General features: G+C 38.4%; 1 protein-coding gene and 1 pseudogene across 6 annotated transcripts in view; both read right to left on the bottom strand.

The window, feature by feature from the left end:
• The window catches only part of ZNF106 (zinc finger protein 106), a 65,611-nt gene that overhangs the window by 33,648 nt on the left and 17,917 nt on the right, over positions 1–14,046 (bottom strand). For 5 of the 6 annotated variants that reach the window (XM_058738064.1, XM_058738067.1, XM_058738068.1 and 2 more), the window contains exons 2-3: positions 7,617–7,702; positions 2,904–2,965 (exon numbers count right to left, since the gene is read on the bottom strand). In XM_058738064.1, the coding sequence (XP_058594047.1) occupies positions 2,904–2,965; positions 7,617–7,670 (116 nt within the window). In that variant the 5' untranslated portion in view covers positions 7,671–7,702. Of the gene's footprint in view, positions 1–2,903; positions 2,966–5,958; positions 6,013–7,616; positions 7,703–14,046 lie in introns of those variants that run through there. The other variant, XM_058738065.1, reaches the window with a different exon arrangement.
• On the bottom strand, positions 7,727–10,470 carry LOC131516692 (ferritin light chain-like; annotated as a pseudogene).

Here is a 14,046-nt window from a genome sequence, read left to right as displayed (position 1 = left end):
CAAAAGGGTACAGGCAATAAGTGCAATAAAAATAAAGGTTAACACTAAAAGCAAACTATCCAAAACAAAAGTCCCTAACATTTTTCTTATAGATGAATTCTTGTTTAAAAAAGAGAGATGGGGGGGGGGGGGGGGGAGAAAGAATCTTTGCAAGAAACCTCAAAATGAGAAAAAGGAGAATCCACATTTATCTTGGGAAAGAACAGGGGGTTAGGACAACCACATCTCTTAAAAATGCAAATGCGTCTGTGTCTGGAGGCAGGCATATTATCTGTTCTACATACAATATGCATTCATGCCTCCACATGTGATGTTAGGGAAACCACGTATTTTAAAAAGCTAATGGCAAATTAAATAATATTTTAATGATGCTATTTCCCAATTCTCTATCAAATAACCAGTTAAAATACTTACTATTTTGTATAACTACATAAGTAATTGTTGGGGAAAAAGTACTGCTTTACTTCTTGACTAATAAAAGCAAAAACGGTCCTCAGGACATTTAAAGAAGGGCCCAAATTAACTTCATCCTGTTACCACACAATTTCCTCTCATGTGTGAAAGGCAAAGCCTTAAGATATTCTACCCATAAGCTTTTCTTTATTAAGCTTGCTCTAACTATACCACAACAGCTGGTTGATAAATAAAGTTGTGCCCTTGTAATAGCATTTATCTGTGGAAACAGGCCACGCATCTGAAAAAGCAGACTGGGGAAAAAATAGGGGAATGCTCCAGATGTCCACAATTGTGAACCAAATAAGAATGTCTTACTTCTCAATCAAGTTTGTATTCAAAACCTAAAAAGTATGCTCTTTACATTTCTTAACCAGATCACAACTAAAAATTAGAGTGATACACATATAAAGAGAAACAGATAGTCTTAACATCAGAAAGCCAGTAATCAAACATGAATTCCACAGAAAATAATCACAAACTGAGGAGAGGAAGGAAAAATAATGACTGGTAACTATTTGTCCCTATGGTGCAAATTAGGGATTAACAGTTTGTCTCTACAGTAAATGCTCCAAGTAAGTAAATGATTTTTGAAATTTTGTTTTTTATAGTTTCATCAGCTGTTTTTCCTTGTTATCTGCTTTGCCTTCTCCCTTATAATTTATTACAGGCCAGGAAGCCACATAAAACTTGTTAGCACTGTGTCTAAAATATGAATAAATAAGTACTAAAGTATATCCCTCTAAATAAAATGAGTTTGGATGATAAGGGTGACATTTTTATTGTCAGCTTTGAGGCTTCTAAATGCTTTCTCCTTGATTATTTGACTATGCTCCAAATAACTGGAAATACACAAAATCCCCAAAGCACAGTTAAGTTGATGGGCAGGAGTAGAGGAAAAAAGTTACTGAACAATAAATACATGGCATGTAGTTCAGTTACATTAGTAAGACAAAACCATATATATCTACATATAAATATAAATCTATGCATAGATACAGAAAGAGATTTGGATAAGATATACACTAAACTGATGACTTTCTTGTAAAAATGGAGTAGGATTGGGGCAGGGTGGGGAGTAATATATGGGTGAGAGGATTTCTACCTTTTTTACTTTTTACAATTCTGTATTGACTGAACATGAATCTTAAGTAATCAAAAAAAATTTTTTTAATGTTTTAAATACCTGATTAGTGGATGTATGAACAAAACAAGGCATTAGCCTTGGGAAAAAATTGGCTTCTCTCTTAAGGACTAGATTTACTGACCTCATATGTTTTGTTTGATTTATAATATAGTCAGGTAGCAGGTAAACAGCCCAGAGAAAGGTGAATTCCAAAAGGAAGTCTGCTGGAAATGGGATGAGGTAATTAAGATAATCCACATTTAGAGAATCAAAGGTTGACTATATTTCACAGGTTTCCAATGATAATGACTTAAAGATTACATATATTCAAGGTATTATGATAAAAATTCTCCACATTAAATCTAAATGAAAGCCTCTTTTATACTGCTGTATAGACCTAACCTTCACACAGTAGGGAACGGAGACCATGGAAAAACTCCACTAATAGGCTAAACGTACGCTGAAAGTTTACTACCATATTAATTTGCCCACACAATCTAAAACCGTACTACTTAAAACACAAGTAACTTCGAATGACTTACACGGGCATCATGATCAAAGCCTGTATCTATTATTCATGCAATAAGACACAAAGTAAAAAAAAAAAAGATAAAATTAATATTTCTCAGTTTCCCAATCTTTCTCTATTCCATACTGTTTCCAAATCTCAAATTCAAGTAAGTGAAAAACATCAAAAAAGAACCACAGATGGGGGGGCGGAGGGGGGGGGGAAGACATGGAATACACACATATGTTATATTTAATTTTTCAAAGGTGCTTATTAGATTTTCTTTCTTTAAACATCTCAACTTTTAAATCACAAAACAGCATTCTTAAATATTCAAAGTTTGCACTCAGATTTTATTTACACTAATGAGAGACTTGCTGCCATTTAGCACACTTTGGACTTCTCAGACTATCCCACTAACTCTAAAGGTTTATGGCAGGTAATAATTTGTAACACTGCTGAGACAATTAACATGAAATGTCTTAGTTTCAAGACTGGTGTGTCTGGATGAGAATATTTACTAATGAGGAACCGGATGAGAATATTTACTAATGAGGAACCAGCCCATCCCCACCCACCTTTGTTGCAATCTGCTTGTTAGAGCTGCTGTGAATTCTACACATTCTAGATACACAAAGACTTACCCTTTTTGAATGCCAAAAAAACCTACTATATTCGTCAATAATTCTAAAAGACAGTTCTATGTCATAGGACTATAGTCACTTATGAAGGATTATTATGAAATAAGCTAACAGGCACCCTCAGCACTCAGCTCCCACGACATTCACAAGTTATGGAATACAGCCGTTCCCATACCTGCCCTTCAGGTTCTCAAGCTCCCTGTGATGCAACATGCTCCGCATGTGTTCGTCCATCTCCTTCAAAATTAAAGAAAGCAGATTAAACTAAGGGGGGGTTGTTTTGGGAAAAGAAATCCCTCTGTTTTTACTTAATCAACAACTAGGGTTCAAGTTCCTTGCCATGGTTACCCTTCTCAATTCAATAATGAAACCAGTTCCTCATAATTCTTCAGCTATGTTTTGGGCATATTTCATTCTTAAATAAAAGAACTGTTAAGAAAAAAACAATTAAATGGCTTTCCAAAAAGGTTAGAAAGTATACTGTCTTGGGGGGGGGGGCGGGCAAAATATTTAAGATAAACTATGTGGGTTGAATTCTATCCCAAAATGAAGAATTTAACTACAATTATCTAAAAAAGAAAAAAAAATCTCTGAAATCACTTAACTTCTCAGCTCTTTGGCTACTTTTCTCCAGACTTTCTTTCCCTACTCAACTGATAGTTTCTCAAGAGCAAATTCCAACTGTTACTCAGGTCTTGGCCAGGGCTTGGCATCTGGTTGTCGACATTTGCTGAATGAACAGATGGATATATCAATTCTAGGTAGAAGTTACAGATACAGAACTTCTCCGTGGTTGATTATGAAGTCTTTAAAAACTGCTTTGAACACAGCAGCTCAATCATGCTTTCATTTTCACTGCCCAATCTCCCCCACTGATTTGTTTGATTCTGATGAAATGTTTGAAAATTTGCTAGGTTCTCTCCTCTCTCCATCCCATTCTTAGTGGGAAGAAAATAAAATCTGCAGGAAGAGCTTCTACTTAAAAACATATGCACACACACCTCCAAAAACTCAAAAAGCTGTAAATGTCTATCCCTTTGTCACGCGCAAGTATACGTACGCAGCACGACATAATTAAAGAATGGCTGTTGACATGTATAATAAAAGGGCTACTATAATTGTTGACTATTACTATTAACTGTGCCCTGTGTTTAAGTGCCTCAAACATTTCTTCACATGAACTGCACAACACTGCTGAGGGAATATTGTTAATTTCAAAAGAATACAAGGATACACAGGAGCAAACTCATTTATTCACCAAATATTTATCACTGCTTATTATATGCCAAGTACAGACTTAGACACTGAAGGGATAAGTGTGAAAATATTCAGTCTTGCCCTCTCAGAGTCAGAGATAATCAAGTGGTCAAACTAGAACTCAGATCCTGACATTTCTGACATCAAAGCACTGTAACCATCTAGTGCATTCAGATTTCTCATTATATACAATTCATTTGTCAAAGAGTACAACTCAATAACCTATTCTTACTTTAAGTTATCTACTACAGTGTGACAAACAGGGATGTGATTCAAAATACATCCCTTAAATGACAATTTTATTGAAGATGACCATCATTTCCTTCCTATCTCTACAAATGCTTCACTTGGAGGATGGCTTTACATGTGACGTCCTTCTACCTACACCTGATTGGCCACTAATTACAATGAACACTTACATAGCTGAAAGCTGAATCAAGTTAGTGACATAATAAACAATGAAAAAATCCATGAACAATATACAACACCTACTCAAATCCCTATGCATCCCTTTGTTCAATTTTTCCTTATATGAGATTTACATGTGCCAAATTCCCTTTTCTTGAGCTAAATTTAAGTCCCTCTGTTTCTTGCAACCATTCTGACCAAAACACCATTTACTGAAATAGGTCATCCTGATATAAAAATTAATTCTATATTCTATTTCAGTTATAAAAATGTTATCATTCAAAACTTGTTTTAACATGACTTGATTGTCTAAAACACTTCACAAATCTTTTCCTAAATTTACATCTGAAATCCTCTCCCATCCTGCTCCAAGGAATGAATGCAAATAGTGTGACAACTGAGCTTTCAAAATAACTAGGAAAGATCCATGGGCATGGGATTAGAGTAATAGCCCCAAACGCATACTTGCTCAGTTATCAAGCTTCTATTTAGTTCTTCTATATTAACTATGTTATATTTTCTAAAGAAGAAGGAGGAAAGAATTTTTTTTAAAAAGATTTGGCAGTTGAACAAATTTAGAAAACACTGAAAACAACAAATTTATTATTTTTTTTTTTAGTATTTCTTAACTCCAGGGCTTCTCAGCCTTTCATAAATTAACGAGCATCAGAATGCTCAGGGATGCAGTATACAGCTTTTCCCCATACTTAGGACATTTAGGTTCTTTTTCTTCTCCACAGTATATCTGGAGAAATTAGGGTTATGCTAGTTTGGGAGACTAGAAGAAAGCACTGCTTCAACATAAGTTATTCATAATCTATCTAAAACCATCAGAGTTACTCCTTTCAATTAACCCATTCTGCTAATTTCTTAGACCATGTTAACTTTTTTTTTTTAATATTTATTTATTTTTGAGAAAGAGAGAGAGAGAACACATGTGAGGGGAGGGGCAGAGAGAGAGGGAGACAGAATCCTAAGCAAGTTCCGTACTGTCAGCACGGAACCCGAGGTGGGGCTTGAACCTACGAAGCTCGATATCATGACCTGAGCCTAAATCAAAAGTTGGAGGTTCAAATGACTGAGCCACCCAGGCACCACAACACCACATTAATCTTAACACTTAAATCACACATTCCCTCACTTAAAAACCTATGATTGACAGGGCACCTGGATGGCTCAGTTGGTTAGACATCCACCTTAGGCTCAGGTCAGGATCTCATGGTTCGTGAGTTCAAGCCCCACATCGGGCTCTCAACTGTCAGCTCAGAGCCCGCTTCAGAAATTCTGACCTCCCTCCCCCCCATCCCCTGCTCATGCTCACTCACTCTCTCTCTCTCAAAAACAAACATTAAAAAAAAAAAGAAACCTATCATTGGCATTTCCTAAGGCAGGAGTAGGTAATCAATCACAGCTCTTAATTTAACTTCATTATGATCCATGGAAAAATATAAAGAGACAAAACCGTTTTAAACTAGAGTAGAAGAAACGTCCAAAGACTTAAAATGGCAAAATTATGAGATATCACAAGATAGGGCTCCTACACCATGAAAGTCTGAAACCATTACCTGAGTGTCTGCCTATCCTTCTCACATCTTCTCTAGTTCCCATCTCCCTCCAATCTGAAAGGAGCCATAAGGAATTTCTATTTATTACAAATTAGCATAAACCTTGGTCAAAAAAATTTTTAACTAGAAGAACAGTTCTTTTACTTTTGTAAAAGATATCAGCCATATTATTAAACATGATTTCAGAATCCCAACTGGGTGCCTGGGTGGCTCAGTTGGTTAAGTGTCAGACTCTTGATTTTGGCTCAGGTCACAATCTCGTGGGTTCATGAGTTCAAGCCCCGTGTGGGGCTCCATGTGCTGATGGCATGGAGCCTGCTTGGGATTCTCCACCTCTGTCTCTGCCCCTCTCCCACTTGCATTTTCTCTAAGTAAATAAACTTTAAAACAATATTAATGAACAAACAAATAAATAAACTCCTAACCGATTTTTCCATCACGAACAGAAATCCCAAACAGGAAAAACAAACAAACAAAAAACATTTCTTTACCCGAGCCTACTGGATGGATCATAATCAAACCCCTCAGCCTGGCATTCAACACGGTTTATAACTATCTGCATTTAAATTACAAATTATATTGCAGTCCCACTATTCCCAAAACAAAACTGTTTTAATCAGATAAGCCTTCTGATAGACTCCTAGAACTGTTACACTCCATTCTACCTCTTCACTTTTGTACATGTTGTTATTCCACCTAAAATATCTTTCTCTTTTATTTCTTTAAACCATCTTTCTCCCAAACATCTTTCTAGGTTCACTCAAACTTCTCTGGCTAACTTAGCTCATGATAATCTTCCCAGTTCTCTGAATTTTCAGTGACAATCCAGGACATCTTAAAAGCTTAGAGGGGTGCCTGGGTGGCTCAGTCGGTTAAGTGTCCGACTTCAGCCCCGGTCATAATCTCTCAGTTCTTGAGTTTGAGCCCTGCGTCAGGCTCTGTGCTGACAGCTCAGAGCGTGAAGCCTGCTTTGGATTCTGTGTCTGCCTCTCTCTCTACCCCCTCCCCTGCTCGTGCTCTGGTCTCTCTCTCTCAGAACTAAATAACATTAAAAAAATTAAAAAAAAAAAAAAAAAAAGCTTAGAGAAAAATCTCTCAGCATTCTAGCTAGCAGCACTACTTAAAAACCAAACGACACAGTCAAGAAAAAGCAAAAAGTGAGACAAATTGCAGTCAATTTCCCTAAGGTACAAGTTCTTTTCAGTTCTGAAAGATGTGTTTTTTCTCTGAGCAACACTCCCACCTTGTGGACATCTAGGGTATTGCTAACACCATTTTCGATGTGCTGCACTTTTCACAAGCATGGGCAGAAGCAGAATGCGGGTACAGACAACAAATGCTGTATCCTTAGCTCCTCAGATAATAGTATAACTTCAAATAAATTGAATTTTAAGGCATCTTCTCTGTAACTAGTTACTGACTAAATTAGTAACTATTTATTATTGATTTTTGAGTATCTTCAAATTCTGGGTAGAGATTTAATAATGCAGTTATTGGCTTCATGAGGCAGCAAAAAAGAAACCAGTGGAATGAGACTATGGTTTAAGAAACAAGACACCATTAAAAGCTTTCACCTATCTACAAATTCCACGTGATGTCTCTGGGGGAAAAAAAAATCAGTCACAAAAGCCTTGGATTCTCCCTCTTCTATTTATTACCTTTTTTGAGGTGTACACAATGTGGCACAATATGCATTTTCGTTCTCGTACCATAGTGACCAGATCTGAAGCACTCAACGTCACACCTGCAATGAGGAAGTAACAATTAGCAACCTTTTTCTCCCCAGATGTCCTGTTAGATTCACCTCAACGCAAGCTAAAAGTACAAGTCTTATGTCTCCCTCACCTCCACCCTGCTCTTCCCAGTCTTCCCACGCTGGTAAATGAAAATTCGAACTTTGGAAGTCATCCTCGATCCCTCTTTCTCACCCCATATCCACCCTCATCAGCAAATCCTGCCACTCCCATATGCTGAAATGCATCCCAAACCCACCCCAGCCTCACTACTTAGCAGGTCTGTCATCTCACATGGCACTAGCCTACTGACCTGAGTCTCTAGCTCCACTCGTGTCCTCTCATAGTCTATTCTCAAAACAGGAGCCAAAGATTCTCACAACAGGATTCTTTTAAAATTTAAGTCAGATCACTTAACTACTCTGCACAAAATCTTCCAACAGATTCCCATCTCACTCACAGGACATCCAGTCCCTTGCCATTGGCCACAAAATCTGCTTCTCTCAATCTAACTCCATGCCCCACCACACTGCCCTTCTTGCTAGTCCTGGATCACACCAAGGATTCTCCTACCTTAGAGTTTCTATATGTCCTATTCTCTCTGCCTGGAATATGCTTCCTTAAGATGTCCTTATGGCTCTCATAGCTCATTCTCTCAAGTATCTAAAATGTTGCTTCATCAGGGAGGCGTTACCTGACCTATACAATCCTATATCTTTTGCTCCCCATTCCTTCTTCCTGTTAATCTGCTTATTTTATTTTTTTGCTGCAAAAGCTTTATTGTTTTCATTTGGTCCACGGTTTGGGAGAGGGCTCCATGGCAGTTAAAAAGCTGCCTAGAGGCTGCAGGGAGAGGCTCAGGCAGAAGCCTGATACCAAGGGGATGCCAGAGGGGCCCTCAGAGGGCCCCAGAGGCTCTCAGTCATGCTTGAGGGTGAGCCTTTGGAAGAGATACCTGCCCTGCCCAGCCCAGCCTGGGGACCAGCCAGCTTGCAGAGGTTTGTCAGGTGGTTGCCCATCTTCTTGATGGTTTCACCTGCTCATCAAGTACATGCCTCTCCAAGAAATCACAGAGATGAGGGTCTGCATGGGCAAAGCCCAAGGCATGCAAATACAAAAAGGCCTGGTTCAGTTTCTTCTCCAAGACCATAGTGTCTCCCCTAGTGTCCAAGGTTTCACCCCACCCATCTTGGGACGGCTTCTGCATATTGTGTTAGAGGGTGCGGCCACCCACTAGTTTTTGCATCTTGAGGAGACAGTGGGCACCCCCACACTTCTCCTCAGTTAACTTGTAGAAGTGCCAGAGTCACAACATCATGGTTGATATATAAGCCCAGAGAGAAGTAGGTGTAGGAAACCTGCAGATACAGGTTGACCAGGAGGTTGACAGCAGCTACCACCTCAGGGGAATAATTCTGACAAATCCAGGAGCTCATGTTTGGCAATAAGGAACTAATCTTAAAAACAAAACCAAAAACCACAGTGTTAGCTGGTCTCAGAGGCAAGGGATAGCTTAGAAGATGGATCTGAAGGTTGTGACTGGAAAAGAGGTTGGAGAGTGGTAGAAGGCTGGAAGAAGGGGTATCCCTGGGTCTGATACATCCAAATACTGTTGAAGGAAGAGGCAGATCCATGGAACTACTGGGTATGCTACCTGATTTTTATATTTTTAATAGCACTGTGGTAGGCTGTTTCTGTAGACGGCCACAGCATTATCTCCCACCCTGTGTATTCTTTTGCAATTTAATCTTATCACCACCACCCATCGAAGGTGTGGTTCATTTTCTCTTCCCCAGCCACAGGCTGTGGGAAGCCCAAGCCACAAGGAGAGGACAAGGGGAAAAGAACAGAGGCCCAGCTGAGCACCCAATGACCAGCACCATCTGACAGCCATGTTGGGTGAATGAGCCATGTCAGGTAAGCTGCCAATGAGGGTCCCCAAGTAAGACGACTTAAAGAATCATGCAGATGAGCCTTTTCAACCCTCAGAATGTTAAGAGACAGTAAGATATTTCTTTTAAGCCAGGAAATTTTGGGCTAGCTTGTTAAACAGCAAAAGACATCTGAGGCAAGTATCTCTTACTACCTGAAATAGCATATATTTATTTTTAATTCTTCGTTCTATTTCCAGGGACTTTGTATATTTTGTTCACTAGTATAGATCTAGCACTTAAAACCATGTTTGCCATAATGCGGGCATCCCATAAGCATTTGTAGAACTGTTCCAAATGGAACTATCTTTGGTTACCAAATGTGAGATAGAGCTGAGTAAATACTGAGGTTTGGATTAAAACCAGAAGGTTTATTTTACAATCCTCTAGCGCTAGCATATTTTTCTCTTATGTCCCTTCAAAGATGTCTTACATGAGAATTTAATTTCACTTCCCAAGCATCACTGTTTTTCCTTCCACACATGAAACACCAGGCTCTAACAGACATATCTGCTTCCTTGCCTGGATTCACTCCTTAGGGACCTTAAAATTGTGAAGTAATGAAGTTATAAACTACCCTAATTTAATCTATAACTCCTAGACAACATGGTGGAAGGACCAGTAAGGAAGAGACCTATAGTTTTCTACTTCTCCTGGTCACTCAGCAATTTCCTTGCTATTGCAACCCACTTCATACGATTTCTGAATGTCTGAAATAATTTCATTCAACAAGGGGCGCTTGGGTAGCTCAGTTGGTTGAGCATCTGACTCGTGATTTCAGCTTAGGCCATGATCGCAGGGTCATGGGATCGAGTCCCACACTGGGCTCACATTGAGGGTGGAGCCTGTTTAAGATTCCTTCCCTATTCCCCCACCCCTGCCCTCTGCCCCTCTCCCCAGCTAGTGCACTCTCTCTAAACTAAAATAACTTTAAAAAAAAAAAACACACCAAAACAAGATTATAAGGTAAAACTTTGGCCATTTGAGAAAGCTGAACGTCAACTACCTAATACAACAAAGAAAAAGACCTTTATGAATAAGTACAGTATTATTCGTGCTTCTAATACTGCCACTACCTCTTAGATCTCAAAATTAACATAAATCACTCTGGCACTCAGTGTCAATGCATCATTATTCTTTTAATTCTCTTATATCTTAATGTTTACTTCAACTTTAATTACTATTTACATACAGTATTTTGTTTCATTCAACAAGCATTTACTGAGCACCAAGCACTGTTCTAAGAGTTGGGGAAACAATCATAAAGAAGGTATGTCCAGAATTTTTTTTAAGATTTTAAGTAATCTCTACACCCAACGTGGGGCTTGAGCTCACAACTTTGACATCAAGAGTCATACGCTCAACTGAGCCAGCCCAGCTCTACCCTGTACAGAAATGTTTTTAATATTGCTTCAAGTTATTAATCATCAAAGCGAAACAGGAACAAAAAAAACTTAGAAGCAACAGAGCTGATGAAAAAGTATGACTTTCTGGCACAAGCAACAACAGCTATTGTGGTGTTTTTATATATTTAGTCAAGTAAGAACTAAGCACTAACTAGCCAATTAACTCCTAGTAAATGGATAAAGAAATAAAGCCATATAATAAAATATTCCTGTGCAACCACTCTGGAAAACAGTATGCAGGTTCCTCAGAAAATTAAAAACAGAACTACCCTATGACCCACCAATTGCACTACTAGGTATTTCTCTAAAGGATACAAAAATGCTGATTCGAAGGGGCACATGCACCGCAATGTTTATAGCAGCATTATCAACAATGGCCAAATTATGGAAAGAGCCCAAATGTCCACTGACTGATGAATGGATAAAGAAGACGTGGTGTGTGTGTATGTGTGTGTGTGTATATATGTATATACATACATATGTATATAATGGAACAGTACTTGGCAATGAAAAAGAATGAAATCCTGGCCATTTGCAACAACGTGGATGGAGCTAGAGGGTATTATACTAAGCGAAATAAGTCAGTTGGAGAAAGATATGATATGATTTCACTCATACGTGGAATTTGATAAAAACATGAACATAGGGGAAGGGAAGGAAAAAGAAGATAAAAACAGACAGGGAGGCAAACCATAAGAGACTCTTTACAGAGAACAAACTGAGGGTTGCTGGATGGGAGGTGGGTGGGAGGATGGGCTAAATGGGTGATGGGCATTAAGGAGGGCACTTGTTGGGATGAGCACTGGGTGTCATATGTAAGAGACGAAGCATTAAATTCTACTCCTGAAACCAATACTACACTGTGTGTTAACTAATTTGGATTTAAATAAAGATAAAATAAAATATTCTCTATCAACCTGTTAACCGAAGCCTCCCTCTTATTATTTATTTTTCCTTTCACAAGCTCCATGTTTCAACTCTGCATAAGTAAATTCATTTTAACGTCTGTAAAAAAATTAAAAAGTATAACTGCTAACAAAGCATTTAATCAATAAGGAAGACCTAGTATTTAAGTACTGAATTGACAGGATTCCAGCCAAAGACAAAGGAACTTTAATTTCCATATCTTTAATCTGGGTTAATATATGATTTCCATTAAGCTCTCTGAAATACTCAAATTAGCTCACAGCTTTCTAGATGGGAACCACTGCTCTCTTTCAAGGTCTTAAGGATTAGAAGTCAAGGAAAGAGAAACCGCCCAACTCTGCAATCTCAAAGTGCTTGAGAGGTTACATTACACAAGTCAAGTAAGTATATAAAAACAATTCAACTACTGCCATTCTCACTTTAACCCCCTTGAGTTTTCCTCCCATATCACTTAAAAATACCCACTATGAAATTTTTCCAATTTTCCCCCAAACTGTGAGAAATATCTGTGATATTTCTTAGTCATAACAGCCTTAAAAGCCCCATAATAAATACCTTTTCTCAACATTCTAATTGCTATTCTGTCAATACAATTACCAGGCCTGTGGACAAAAACCATATTACTGATTCTTTTCCTTCAGATTCCTGTATTTAGTCATACAGGAGTCCTAACAGATTTCTATTTTTCATTTTTGCTATCTATTCTTCAATGTGATGAACCCGTAAGACCTTATAGGTCTAGCTATCCTCCCTTCAACCAACTGCTCCACCCATTAAAGATTCCTGCCTTGGCTCCTGCCCCCCAGTATATAAAGAAGTTCTAAACCCAAGCAGTACAACAGAATCATCCACATTGCTTATTAATAAAAAGAATTACAGTTGTTTAGGCAGAGTAGAATTATTACACTGGAATTTCCAGAGACTCCATTTTGTGCCTCATTATGCTCATTATCCCCACCCTTATACAAGGGTAGTCACTCAAAAGTGATTTAAATAGGTCAGAAAGACACATTTCCCAGTAACCGCTATCTCACGACTCTGTAGTCCATCTCAAACATCAATGTTACAATATTTCTCCAAAAATTTATTATGTAACTCAAGGCTGAAAAACACCGTTTGGTGTCAAAGAACTTTATTTGCAACACTGTCACATTATCTCATTTTACTGTTTAAACAACCTGCAATGTAAGTAAGTACAGGCTGTTTGATGGTAGGTTATGTCTGGTCTCCCTCACCTTCCCATGAGGATGGGATCTGTTTATAAACCTCCTAAGATTCATTACAATAAACTCAATAGTTCTTAAGATATTTGAACTCTGACCTAATTAAAGCCAACTCAGACTTTACAGGACAATAATACACTGTGAAACAGTGAAGAAGAAAAAAAAAAAAGCTTAGGGGTGCCTGGCTGGCTTAGTCAAAGGAGTATGTGACTCTTGATCTTGGGGTTGTGAATTCGAGCCCCAGGTTGGGTGTACTTAAGTAAATAAAAACTTAAAAAAGAAAGAAAAAGCTTGATTTTGGTTTGTTGAGGTGGGGAGAGTGGTACTCAGATTAGAATCCCTTTTCTGAATTTCCAAAGGTAACTAAATGTGTGCCTCCATCTCAACCCTGAACAAAAAAGTAACGGATTTCTGATGATCAAAACAGGGTAACAGAGAGACAGTGCTCAGTGACAGAGCAAGTTTTTGCTACTACCCCTAGGTTGCCCAGAAGGTTACAGAGCAAAGATATGACGGGCACTTCTGGGAGGCACTCTGGGAGGGTCCTCACTTTGCTCAGTGGGCCTCCCTAGAAAGTTCCAAGGCTCCTAGCTAAGGAAGAAGTGAGCTGGTAATAAAGGTCAGAAAGTATTTTTTATCACATCAACCTATAACCAGAACTTTCAAAGGCTTATTGTAGGTAGCTGTCATATTTGCTAGTTCTAAGTCTTGGCTGGCTCCTGATTCCCAAGGCAAGTGATTGGTGGCTTCCTGCATCCAGTATCTTTGAGCATAAGCTTATAAGCATTTTACCCGCTAGCATTCCTACTTTTTATATTATCTGCCCTACCACAACACTTAGCAAGAGTACATGTACTAACCACTCTTT

The sequence above is a fragment of the Neofelis nebulosa genome, chromosome 7 (genome assembly GCF_028018385.1).
Source record: "Neofelis nebulosa isolate mNeoNeb1 chromosome 7, mNeoNeb1.pri, whole genome shotgun sequence".
Lineage (NCBI taxonomy): Eukaryota > Metazoa > Chordata > Mammalia > Carnivora > Felidae > Neofelis > Neofelis nebulosa.
This window is presented reverse-complemented; position numbering and strand designations above follow the sequence as displayed.